Raw genomic sequence first — 12,856 nt, forward strand, 5'->3', positions numbered from 1 at the left:
GTTGAGGAGGAGCCATACTAGGAGCTAGAACAGAACCGTACTACAAGCCAGACCCTGATTCAAAGGTCATGCGATGAAGAGCCATCGGTTTGCTGTTGCTACGATCTATTTTCCCCGACAATAGGTCTTTTATTAGATGTTGGGATGTCTTTTGTTTATTTATGTATATTGTCCTTCGGGACGTACTTGATTTCTTAATTTTGTTATACCTTATGAACTACTCTTTTGTTATAGCTATGATATCTTCTGTCACTAAACATATATATATGCTAGTATCACCTATGCTTTAGATAAAATTCTGGTGTTACAAATTATTAGCTTGTAGAATAATTAATTATTTCTATTGCTATGTAAATTGAAATTTCTTTAGGTAGAAAGGTCTTTGAGTTACCTCAACTCTCGACCCATACCTCGGGAATCACAGGAGTCCCAAGGCGTGGTATCTAGACCAATAAGCTTTAGGTGTTAGTAGATCTCTCCCTTGCATAGTTTTGAGGTTTATGCTCAAGTTTCGAGTTTGGGACGGGTCGAGTATCCCCTAGTCATGTTGCCAAGTCAACATATAGTTGAATTTGGGGCGTGATAGAGTATTACTCTAGGTGCATCATATAGAAGTTTTTCCATTTGGGATTCAGCCATTGAGATTTGAGAGTAGGAAGAAGGTTAGGATCCTAAAAAAGCAAGATGCACTCTAAGGGGGGTAATTGAGGATTTTAAACTAGTGTCTAAGGAAGATGACCTTGGACTTCATAAATTTGGGTAGATGGGTTAGACTCTGTTGGGCAATGGCTTTGGAGATATGGTCATCAGCTAGGAAGTCCTTGGAGATTGGTGGTCGGACAAGTACAAGGTGAATTTCAACGGTTGGGACAGTGGGGAAGTTAGACTCCCCTTTTTTTATGCCATGTGTGGAAAGGAATTGTTAAGATCCTCCAAGCAATCTAGAAAAGACTAACATGTAAGGTAGCTGGAAAGGATTAGGTTCAATTTTGGGAGAATCTTTGATCTGATGCAGGCTCCTTGCTAGTCCAATTCCCAGAACTATATTCCGTGTCATCTAAAAAGAGGCGTCCAATAAAACATTTCAAGGTTCAGACTAGGGAGGAGGTGTCTTGGGATTTTCGATTTAGAAAGAATTTCGATGATGGGGAGATCCAAACAATTTTTAACTCATTAATCGAAACTCTTTTCTTGTTCACAATTAGATGAGGACTTGTCATGCCCCAAAACCTATCACTGATCCCCATGACTTCATGATAGATCCTGGGCGTGAGATATTAAAGCATAGCAAATACCCTTGTAAGAAGTGATGTACATACGAATACAATGTACATTAGGAATTTGCTTCCCAAAGCCCGTGAGATCTAATTTACAATTAAAAAAATTTTAAAAAAAATATTATTTAGCAAAAATGTGTGCTTGGAAAATTAAAAATCAATAAATATTTTTTAAAATGAAGAAGATGATTGCACCCCTTTTGTAATGATGATTAACTTGTTTAGATATAAATCTAGCAGTCACAAATTGCCTATGGAAGAAACATAAAGACAGAATAAAAATAGTAATATCTTACAGTTCCAAGAGTTAGTAAGCTTTTATTTATGTATGAACCTTCTTTTCGTCGCAATCCAGTCGTTTCAGTTTTAGAACTTTCAGACCCTGCAAGATCAATTAAGTTCTGGGAAGGAAAGTTGAGTTAACGAAAAGGGCCATCTACATCATTGCCATAAAAGCAACCTAACAGTATGTTAAAAGCCATCATACAACTGAAGTGCCTACTTTACGGAAATGCTGCACATATAAATAAATAAATAAAATAAAATAGTTTGCATAAGCAACATTACCAGTTGGGACAAGGTCACATCTTCCTCCCCTTGATTTTCGCCACGTGGGCTGCTTTCAATGGTCTGACATAAATAGTCATCAGTTCTTATTTCTGGTCTATAAACATGAGAAGTATAACAGTGAAATAAAAATAAGCATAAAAGATTTCCAAGAACACCCAATCAGGGAAAATATCATAATTTACAAATTTTTTGGTTACTAAGACTTGGGATATAAGAGTTTAACAAGAGAAAATTTTGATAAAGACAGATTTTCACCCTTTTAAGAAAATTAATCTGTAGACATGGAGTATTAATGTTTTTGTTAATATGTTTAACTACGTTTAAATGTGTAAATTAGAACTTAAAATAATTAATCATGAATAATCTGAAAGTTTAAATTTAAAATTTAAAATCTTGTAATAGAGAAAATTCATAATTTAGAATATTAGAGAAGTTGAGGTTAAAATATTGGGATTTGGGGAAAGAAATTTGAAATTTCACAATGCACAGAAATGATCAGTCTGACTAATGAAGAAAAAAAAATTTAAAAATTGAAGGATTTAAATAAAAATTTATTTCAAAATACAGCCTTAACTTAGATTAATTTAGTAGGGGACTACAAGGGAGTTTTAGTGATAAGTAGGGGTTGTAAGAAAGTTCTACATAAAGAATCAAATTGAGTCAGCTTAAGACCCCACCATTTACATTTTGATTTTAAAAAGTGCAAAGGCCTGGTGTGAGTTCAGGAGAGAGAGAGAGACAGACAGACAGACAGAGAGGAATTGTTGTGTCCACCGAAAATCACTGACGTGTTAATGAACTTTCACCATTAATTTTGCCGATTCTATTGATCCATCACATCATTTATGCTTGAGAAAGTAATGCGAGTACAAATTTGAGAATTAAAATATTTTCTGATCCCAGATGTAGTTTATTTTACAGGCTGTAACAGTAAATTGAGAATTGCTTTTGCTAAGTTCCATCCTAGAATAAAATTATGAAATGATAGTGGCATATGGGAAATGAGTAATCAGAATCTTCTCATCATCAAGCATACATGAGGTGAGACTCATCAAGCATACATGAGGTGAGACATTTTTTAAACTTATATTAAATTAAATGGACACAAGAATAATTACCAAAGTGAAAATAGTGTGGCTCCGACTGCTAAGTAAATTGAAATTATTAGAACCCACATGTCTGTGCTCTGCAACAACATCAAAAGCACAAGTAGGTTAATAAGATTTCAGCTGCTCAAGCAAGACAGAACTTGACAGTGCGAGAATGAAATAAAAGAAAACATCAATGCTATTGAAATAATGATATTTAATGGGAGAATAACTATTAAGGCAAACAGCATTTTCAAAACAAAAGTGTATGACATGGTTGACATACAAATAAAATAAGCATACCAAACAAATGAAGCAAACAAATATATAAAAGGCTACTGAGCTAAACAATATGAAATACATTTATCAAGATAAATGAAAGAACACTTTCACATAGAAAAATTATCATTCCACCATTAAAATACGAGCACATATATATATATTATATTAATTTCTTTTGATAAGCAAATCACATCGCAGTTTAAGTACCTTCACCAGATGCTATCAAGGAAAGGGCATGAGCAGGGGAGAGAACAACTTCTTCCTTAATTCCCTCAACATAAGTTCCCTGCCCAACATAAACACCAAATTCAAATAACATGAAAGAAATGAAGTATCTGAGAAATCTTAGCAAAGGGTTTGGGTTGAACTTGACATGCAATGCAAAAAAGAGGAGATATATAGAGTGAGTGAAATACAATAGAAATTTATCCTTGTCCAAGTCAAGAATCATCCTGAAAACTAAGCCTTGTAAATGATTATTAGGTAAAAATAAACAATGCAAAAGTAACAGACTTATAGCTATAAAAGTTTTAAAAACTACACAAGGAAATCAACTGAGTATTTAATAAAAAACATAGATCTTCTCACCATGTTCCGTCCTTTAATTTCTTTGGACAAATTGAACCAGTTTTCAGAGTAGAAACAAAACAGTTACAGTACATAACACATACTAGAATTCTATCCTTCTTCCATCGGACTACACAGTGGAACTCATACCTTGCAACCATGAGCTTTCTCAGGAATGCATAAGTACTCTGAAAAGTAAACTACATTCCCACAAGTTGAGACCCATTTCCACACTATAGATAGCTTCTATCAAAATTGTCTTGAATTGTATTCTCAGATTGTAAATGGCTTAGTTGTGAGAGAAAGAGACCCACTAGCCTTTATGTTAAAAGAATAAGGAAGTTACATAAATACCCTTTATATCATACACACCAACTAAACTACATACACACCACACATACAACCCAATACTCCCCCTCAAGCTGGAGCGTCAATCAAGCCCAGCTTAACCAAGGTTGCCTGAAGAAGGGAAGGACCCAGTGCCTTAGTGAAGATATCCGCTAATTGTTCAGAAGAAGAAACATGAGGCATGGAGATAATCCCAGATTGAAGTTTCTCGTGAATGAAGTGAATATCGACCTCAATGTGTTTTGTCCGTTCATGGAGAACAGAGACAAATGCAAGGTGAATAGCCACTTGATTGTCACAATCAAGAGGCATTGGGTATGAAGGAGGAAATCAAAGCTTAGTAAGAAAGGTTTTCAACCATAAGAGCTCACACATACCATGAAGCATAGCTTGATACTCCTACTCAGCACTAGAGTGAGATACAACAAGTTGCTTCTTGCTTTTCCATACTACAAGATTACCTCCAAGACAAGGTATAATAACCAGATATGGAACGCCGATCAATAGGGGAACCAGCCCAGTCAGCATCAATATAATAACTAATGTGAGAATGACCAACATCTGAGTATAAAAGCCCTCGTCTAGGAGAAGACTTGATATACCGTAGAATTCGATGTACAACATCCAAATGGGGAACCCGTGGATACTGCATAAATTGGTTGATGACACTGACAGCAAAGGTAAGATCTGGTTTCGTATTCGTCAAGTATATGAAACAACCCACCACTTGATACATTGAAGGATCTGGAAGATGGTCATCTTCGCTGGAGTTAAGAGTGTGGTTTGGGTCCATAGGAGAATGACCAGACCTGCATCTAAGCATACCAATATCTTGAAGCAAGTCGAGAACATATTTTCGTTGAAAGAGGGATAGACCTCAATTTAAGCGAGCAACCTCAATGCCTAAGAAGAATCGAAGATAATCCAAATCCTTTGCATCGAAGGCACGACCCAATTCCGTTTTTACATAGGTAATGCAAGTAGAATTAATGAGAAACACAAATCAAGTTAATGGTCCGATGCTAAATTTATAATTGTTCAGGTTTTCACTTAATTGAGTCTAGATTTATCGTTTTATCATTCAAGATTATTTCAAATTAGTTATTTTTTTAGTTTTGAGTAATTTTAGGGCTTTATTTTTATTTTTTGGGCTTATTTTCATGTTTTATTGGCCCATGATCTTAGTATAATATTTAAAGGCAGTTTGGTAACTTAAGGATGTGTTTTATTTAAATTTATTAGGGTTGAAAATTTAAGAGAGAAAGTTATGAAAATTAGGTATTTTAATTTTATTAGGACTCTTGGTTGATTTTCCTTATTTATAGATTGTATGAGGGTTTATTGACGGAGAATAAATGGAATAAATAAGAAGTTTCTGCTTTCTTTTGAATGTTGGTGCATTCAACATGGTTGATGCCATGGAAATCATCAGGGTGATTGCAAGGTAAATATCATTTTTCTTTCTTTAATCTTCTTCTTATCCTCTATCTCTTCTTCAATCCATCTTTTTTACATTTTTATTTATTATTATTTGTGAGAGATCAAGAAACTTTTAATCCTTTTAAGAAACCAATCCATAAACTACGTTTTATTGATTCTTGATTCTTAAAACCTACAAACCCCATTTTATTCTACCCTTAATCCTTAACCCAATCCCCAATCAGATTTGCCTAAACCCCCTTATTTTCTCTTTCTTCCCCATCGTCCTTTATCAAATTGGTATCAGAACTAAAGATGGAATAGATAAAGATGATATTGGAAGTCAAAACTAGATTTGTCTTACCTTCTAATAAGTCATTCAAGGTATTGCATAGTAATGATTATGAAGAGAACCTGATTTCAACAAGTTTAGTTGAGAAGATCTTACAAAATGTTTATATAAGAAATTTTGTAGGTATTATGATGGAGATTTCAATATTCAATTTTGTCAAGGAAAGTTCATCAATAGTGTTGAGTGTAAATTAATTCATTTAGAGGAATGTCATATCGTGCTAGGACATGGTTGGATCTCACGTGAACGGATTACTTTTGATGCGGATTGAGTATTCTACTTGTTGCTTCATACAAACGATATCTACTCAAGATATCACTGTGGAAATCAACTGCTATGATACCATCAGTCCAAGAGCAGGTTGAAAAAAAGACAGATTAGACATTAGCTTTAGAAGATGGTATGCCTACAACTCTGGAATCAACATAGGAACAAGATCATGAAGTGGAAAATATGTCAAAAGAGCCTAAGGAAGATCTTTTGGAGATAGCATCTACACTTTTTGTTCATGATGCAGTTGTTTCATCACTATCTCAAACCGACTTAATCATCTCAAATGGGTACAATGAAGATTTTATCAAGATAGAAGATCGTAATTCGAAATTATTGGTTTAACAAAACATCAAGACACGAGGACAAATCTTAGCCAAAAGGGATAAACCACAAATTTTCATGATCATTCTGAAGCGTTTTAAAACTCGAGAACAAGTTTTCTCCAACCAGAGAAGAATAATGCGAAACACAAATCACGTCACTGGTTAAGGCTTCTGATGCAAAATTTGTAATTGTTTAGGTTTTCACTAAATTCGGTCTAGATTTATCATTTTATCATTCAAGATTATTTTAAATTAGTTGTTTTTTTAGTTTTGAGTAGTTTTAAAGCTTTATTTTTATATTTTTGGATTTATTTTCATGTTTTATTGGCCCATGATCTTAGTATAATATTGTGGGGTAGTTTAGTAACTTTAGGATGTGTTTTATTTAAATTTATTAGGGTTGAAACTTTAGGAGAAAAAGTTACGAAAATTAGGTATTTTAATTTTATTAGGACTCTTGGTCGATTTCCCTTTTTCTAGAATGTATTAGGGTTTATTAACAGAGAATGAATGGAATAAACAAAAAGTTTATGTTTTCTTTTGAATGTTGGTGCACTCAACATGGTTGATATCATGGAAATCATTGGGTGATTCCAAAGTAAATATCATTTTTCTTTCTTTAATTTTCTTCTTATCCTCTATCTCTTCTTCAATCCATCTTTTCTACTTTTTTATTTATTATTATTTGTGAGAGATCAAAAAACATTTAATCCTTTCAAGAAACCAATCCATAAACTATGTTTTCTTGATTTCTTGATTATTGATTCTCGATTCTTTATTCTTTATTCTTTATTCTTGATCTTGGTTCTTGATTCTTGATTCTTGATTCCTAAAACCTACAAACTGTAGACACCCCATTTTTGCATCCGCCTGATTAATCAACTCGTCAACCCGATTGCAATGATTCTCAATGATGGATGTTATTTCCATTGTTTTGTTTTGTTACTAGATGTATTTCAGAAATCCGGATGAGGTATCTCGAACTAACAAAACCTTAAAAACCACGCTACGCTAGGAAAATACGACCCCAAAAACATAGAAATCATCATCTTGCAGACCAAAAAGAAGCTTCACGATAAAAATCACTAAAAATAACCAAAATACCCCTAACATCAAAACAACCCTAAAGCCTACGTTATGATTAGAAAAACTCATTCAAACACATAAAACAACAAATCGAAACCAAATAAATCATTTCTCCAATTTTAACAGAATTTAACAAAATTACGAAAATGCCCCTCATAAAATTCATGACCATTTCACACAAAAAATTTCATAAATGACACAAACTAATATTTCCATTGAGTTCCCTACGAAAAATCGATTCTAAAGCATCCTATAACATTAAAAACCGACTTAAAACGTGAAAAGTCCTCTCCGGGGGAAAAACGGTAATTTCACAATTTTCATAATTAAAATTTTCTAAATTAATAAATAAAACATTAAATAATTAAAGTGAAACATTAATGAAATTAATTTAAAATTTTGAACTAAAAAAATCGAACAATCGGACTCTCATGAAAAATTGTTGAGGGTTCGTGAGATATTTCTTTAAGGACCCCTCCATTTGGGGATCCAAAGAATTAAAAATATAATAGAGGAGGGTTCTCCAAAAATTTAAAGCCAATCAAGCAAGACTAAAGTCAAGGTATTAAATTCAATCAAGTAAGACTAAAGTCAAAATTAAAGTCAATTAAGCAAGACTAAAGTCAAGATATTAAAAGTCAATCAATTAAGACTAAAGTCAAAATATTAAAAGTCAATCAAATAAGACCAAAAGTCAAAAACCCTAATAGAGTTCTAATTAAATAATAACTCTATTTAATAGAGTTCTAACTAAAATACAACTCTACCTAAAACAATTCTAATTAAAATACAATTCTACCTAAAACAATTTTAACTAAAATACAACTCTAACTAAAAGAACTCTAATTAAACACTAACTCTATCAAAATCAACCCCTAAAAAAATTTATAAATAGAGGTGCTCACACCCTATTTTTGTATCAAATCATAAACCCTAAGAGAAGTAGATCTAAAAGCCCCCTTAGCCTCCCATAAACCCTAGTTTTGGAGCCCCAACTCCATACCTAACATCCCTCCTTCGATTTTAGCCTAAAGAACACCCAAAAGCCCTCCAAAAACACTTCAAAATCCATCATAAACTCGAAGAGTCCGGATCAAAAAAATGAGATACCTTACCTCGGAGATCCGAAATCAAATCCGGAGACAGAACGAAACAAGGGAGTACGGTACAAGGAGCAACTTTTGTCAGATCTGAGGGAACAAAGTCTTTGCTATCGGAAAGGTATAACTCTTTTATTTTTATTTTTTTTATTATCTAGGTTTTGTTTTAGCAATGTAACTTATTTTGGAAGTTAGTAGAGACCGGCTTTGGCCGGGCGGGGTTGGTGCCTAACACCTTCCAACCCCGTAACTTGATCCCCGGACTCTTTTTTTTTTTTCTTTCGTAGATTAGTTTGCCTTTTTTTAGAGTCAGTTTGGTTCCTAGACCTTAATAACTAAGTGGCGACTCCCAAACCTCAAGGGTCAAAAGCGGATCCGCGCACCCCGCGGATCGAGGGCACTTTCACAAACCCGATCTTATTCTACCCTTAATCCTTCGTCACTTTCTTTAACCCTTACTTCATTAATCTCTTTTCCAAACCTAATCCAAATATCCTACACCTTCACTTAATAGTAATTTCAAAATGTAGAAAATCCAATACCCCCTAATCATAGTTTCAAAATGTGTAATTGGAAAACTTTGTGTTTTGGAAACCATTTTCCTATTGTCGTCCAAATCCTTAACGAAATCCCCAATTCTTAACCCAAGCCCCAACCAAATTTCCCTAAACCCCATATTTTCCCTTTCTTCCCTCACGATCCTGCATCAAGAATCGTCACCAGTATTGATAATGTCATCCACATATACAAGTAGGATAGTTCGACGACCATCCAAACCAGTGTGGGTAAAACACGTATGATCTGGGTGACACCTAGAAAAGCTTATAGCCAAAACAACAGTGTTAAATCGCTGAAACCAAGCATGGGGAGATTGCTTAATCCCGTAAATTGATTTTAAGAGGCAACACCTAAGAGTTTGCTTTTTCTAAAGTTAATTCTAAACCTTGAAATCGCCTCAAAACAACACAGGAGACCTCTACAAAATTTGAATTGATAGATAGAAGCCCCTAAAAAGACCAGGGTATCATTTGCAACTGAAGGTGAGTTACCGGAGGGACTCCTACTTTAACCCTAAAACCTATCAACTTCCCAAGACATGTCGCCCTCTTGACTAACCTACCCAAGGCTTCTGCCACAATCACAAATAGAAATGGAGACCACGGGTTCCTTGTCTTAACCCTCTCGAGTTTCTAAAGTGACCTGCAAGATTCACTAGGATGGAGAAGGACGCAGACGAAACATGTCATAATCAAACCTGTCCATCTTTCCCCAAATCCTATTCTGATTAACAAATACTGCAAAAAGTTCCAATTCACGTGATCGTAAGCCTTATGGAAGTCAATTTTTCAAACCAAGCCTGGGTTACCATCTCTCAGCCTTGAATCAATACACTCATTAGCAACCACTAACCCATCCAAAATTTGTCTTCCTTTCACAAACGCCTCATGTTCCAACCCTATGATCTCACCTATCACCTCTCCTGGACGCCAAAACCTTTGAGATGATTTTGAATGTAGAGCTGACTAGACTAATAGGCTAGAAATCTCCCATGTCCAGTACACCTTCCTTTTTTAGAATCAAGACCACAAAAGTATTGTTTAACCCAAAATCCAAGAAATTTCTTTCTTGAAGGTCCCTCACCACTTTTAACAGATTAACACCAATCGTTTCCCAACAACCTTTATAAAAGGCAATTGAAAAATCATCCGGCCATGGTGCTTTATCCCCACTTAAATCCGACACCACTCTCCATACCTCGTCTCCCTCTATCGGCCTCTCAAAGCCATTCTTGTTGATCCCTAGAGATAACATCAAAATCCAATAGCTCCGGGAACAAGTGAACCAAATGATCTTCTTTGTAAAGCTTTCTATAAAATTCTACAATGCCTTCCCTAATCCTCTCCTCCCCTTCAACCGCATCTATGGCCACTCTCCTAATGTCATTGATCTTCCTACGAACATTGGCTATTTTATGGAAAAACTTGGTGTTCTTGTTTTTAAGCCATTTCACCTTTGATTTTTGTTTCCAACTCACTTCCTCCCACAAGGAAACCTTTTGGAATTCTGCTTGAAGATTTGTCCTTTTTTATTTTCTCCTCTAACGACAAACTTAGACCCTTTTCTTTCTTATCTAGAACGTTGATTTCCTCTAAGATGGCTTTCTTCTTTAAGTCAACTTTCCCAAAAACCTCCACATTCCAACTTTTTCCTTGATAGCTTTGAGTTTCCTCCTAAAGATTATCGATCAAAAAAAAAAAAAAAAGTTTCCTCCTAAAGACCGGCCCTGGATCACCTATTAAAGCCAGCTCATTCCACCATTCATCAACCTTTTGCTTGAAATCCTCATGCAACAACCACATGTTTTCGAATATAAAGGGTCTCAACCGTTGAATTTAACTTCCCGCTTCAAGAAGAATAGGAGTATGGTCCGACGCTGGATTCGGGTAAAAAGACTAAGAAGCGGGTTCAAATTTGTCCTCCTAATCCCCGGAGATAAGGAACCTATCTAAGCGAGACACCCTCAACTCTTCTCGAGGTTAAATAGAGGGTATTGATGTTCCTTACAGGATCCCTTGTTCACCTTATGCAACATTGCATATATGGTCACCTCAGAGTTGAGGTCCACAATGACGTAGATTGGGTAGGATCAATCACTGATTGACAAAACCTCTTGATATTGTATGTTTGTAGGAGGTAATCTAGTTTCTTGGCAAAGAAAGAAACAAACCAAGATCTAGTGTTGGGGTTGACTTCGAGCTACGGTACATCGAGTATATGTGAACTTCTCTGGTTGAAGATTATACTTAGAGTTAGGTGTTATGGTTCAGATATTAATTAGTCTTTATTGTCCCAATAAAACCACCATTAGCATGTCCATAATCTAGTTCAATATAATAAGACCTAGCACATTACGGTGGATCGACACTTCATCAAAGAAAAGCTTCAACAGGGACTGATTTGTCCTCCTTTTCTTAATTCCCCAGAGCAGGTTGCAAATGTACTTAGAGAGTTAATAAAGGGTTCCTGCACATGTTGATAGCTAAGCTGGGAATGATAGATATCTTCACACCAGCTTGAAGGGGAGTGTTGGAAATCATAGTCAATCGATCGAGTTTAGAATCCGATTAATTGAAGAAGTCATATCTTTTATTTTATTTCATTGTTTTTGGTACCCGGTCGATATCTCTAATTGTTTGTTAAATATATCATTCTTTTTGGTCCTTTTGGCCCACGGAGGAGACTGAACCAACTAGGTTCATCTCATTTTCTATCAGCTTCTCCCCATGTTCATTTTCTTCTTATCTTCTCTAAATAATATTCTACTGGTTATAATATAAGAATTCAACACAGACAACAGAAGCACAACAAGGATTTACGCCAATACATATAATGGTTCACCTTTGATCAAAGGGATGAAGCTCTAGGAGACCTAGTATTACATTTATCATGCCAAACTCCCTAACATTAACAGAAATACCTGAGCATCTTCTCGTATCCGTAGGTTCTGCCCTATTGGATCAAGTAAGTCATTTATAACCTGGAAAGACAGAAACATTCAAGATTAAAAAATAGCACATTAGCGAATGATTCTAAAGGTGCAGAGAAAAAAGTTAAGTCTAGCAAGTACATAGATTTTGACAGAAAAAAAACAAGAAGGAAAAATTGCAAACTACTGCTTCATACTTGTCTCAGTGTAGGTTCTTCAATCAGTAGGATAAAAAGAGTGAACCCAGACAAGGGAGTTTGTTTTTAAGTGGGTGAGCAATTTAACATTTTCCCTTATTCTTCTATATAGGAACAAAAGGATACATTAGGACTCCCACAATTTAGATATTTTTGCTTCAGCATGGTTAATCTGTAAAATTCCAGGAAGGTTTCAATCATTTCTATGCCAAGCAATATAAGAGGAAAATGTTACAAACTTCCATCTTCCAGAAATGAAAAATACCCACTAGATCTATTCCACCTCTCTCAAATGGGAGAAAATGTGATCTCCACCCTACCTAAATAGACAATTGGATTTTTATTTTTTTTATCTATCTGTTCTTTCTTTCGACCTGTGTGATTTATGTACCTGGATAATCACATGGTATCCTTTTTTCTAAAAAGTTAAAGGTAGAATAGCAAACGAATAAAAAAAAATAAGTGTCTATCTGATTTGGTAAATGGA

At 34.9% G+C, this 12,856-nt stretch overlaps 1 protein-coding gene across 1 annotated transcript in view; it reads right to left on the minus strand.

Annotated features, from left to right (window-relative positions):
• Nucleotides 1–12,856, minus strand: part of LOC147409879 (kinesin-like protein KIN-7C, mitochondrial) — an 80,544-nt gene that overhangs the window by 49,961 nt on the left and 17,727 nt on the right. Inside the window, 5 exon segments of the mRNA XM_086432025.1 lie at nucleotides 1,574–1,678; nucleotides 1,845–1,907; nucleotides 2,966–3,033; nucleotides 3,425–3,503; nucleotides 12,164–12,223. Coding sequence (XP_086288151.1) covers nucleotides 1,574–1,678; nucleotides 1,845–1,907; nucleotides 2,966–3,033; nucleotides 3,425–3,503; nucleotides 12,164–12,223 — 375 coding nt within the window.

The sequence above is a fragment of the Akebia trifoliata genome, chromosome 2 (genome assembly GCF_017979445.1).
Source record: "Akebia trifoliata isolate Shusen 1 chromosome 2, ASM1797944v1, whole genome shotgun sequence".
Lineage (NCBI taxonomy): Eukaryota > Viridiplantae > Streptophyta > Magnoliopsida > Ranunculales > Lardizabalaceae > Akebia > Akebia trifoliata.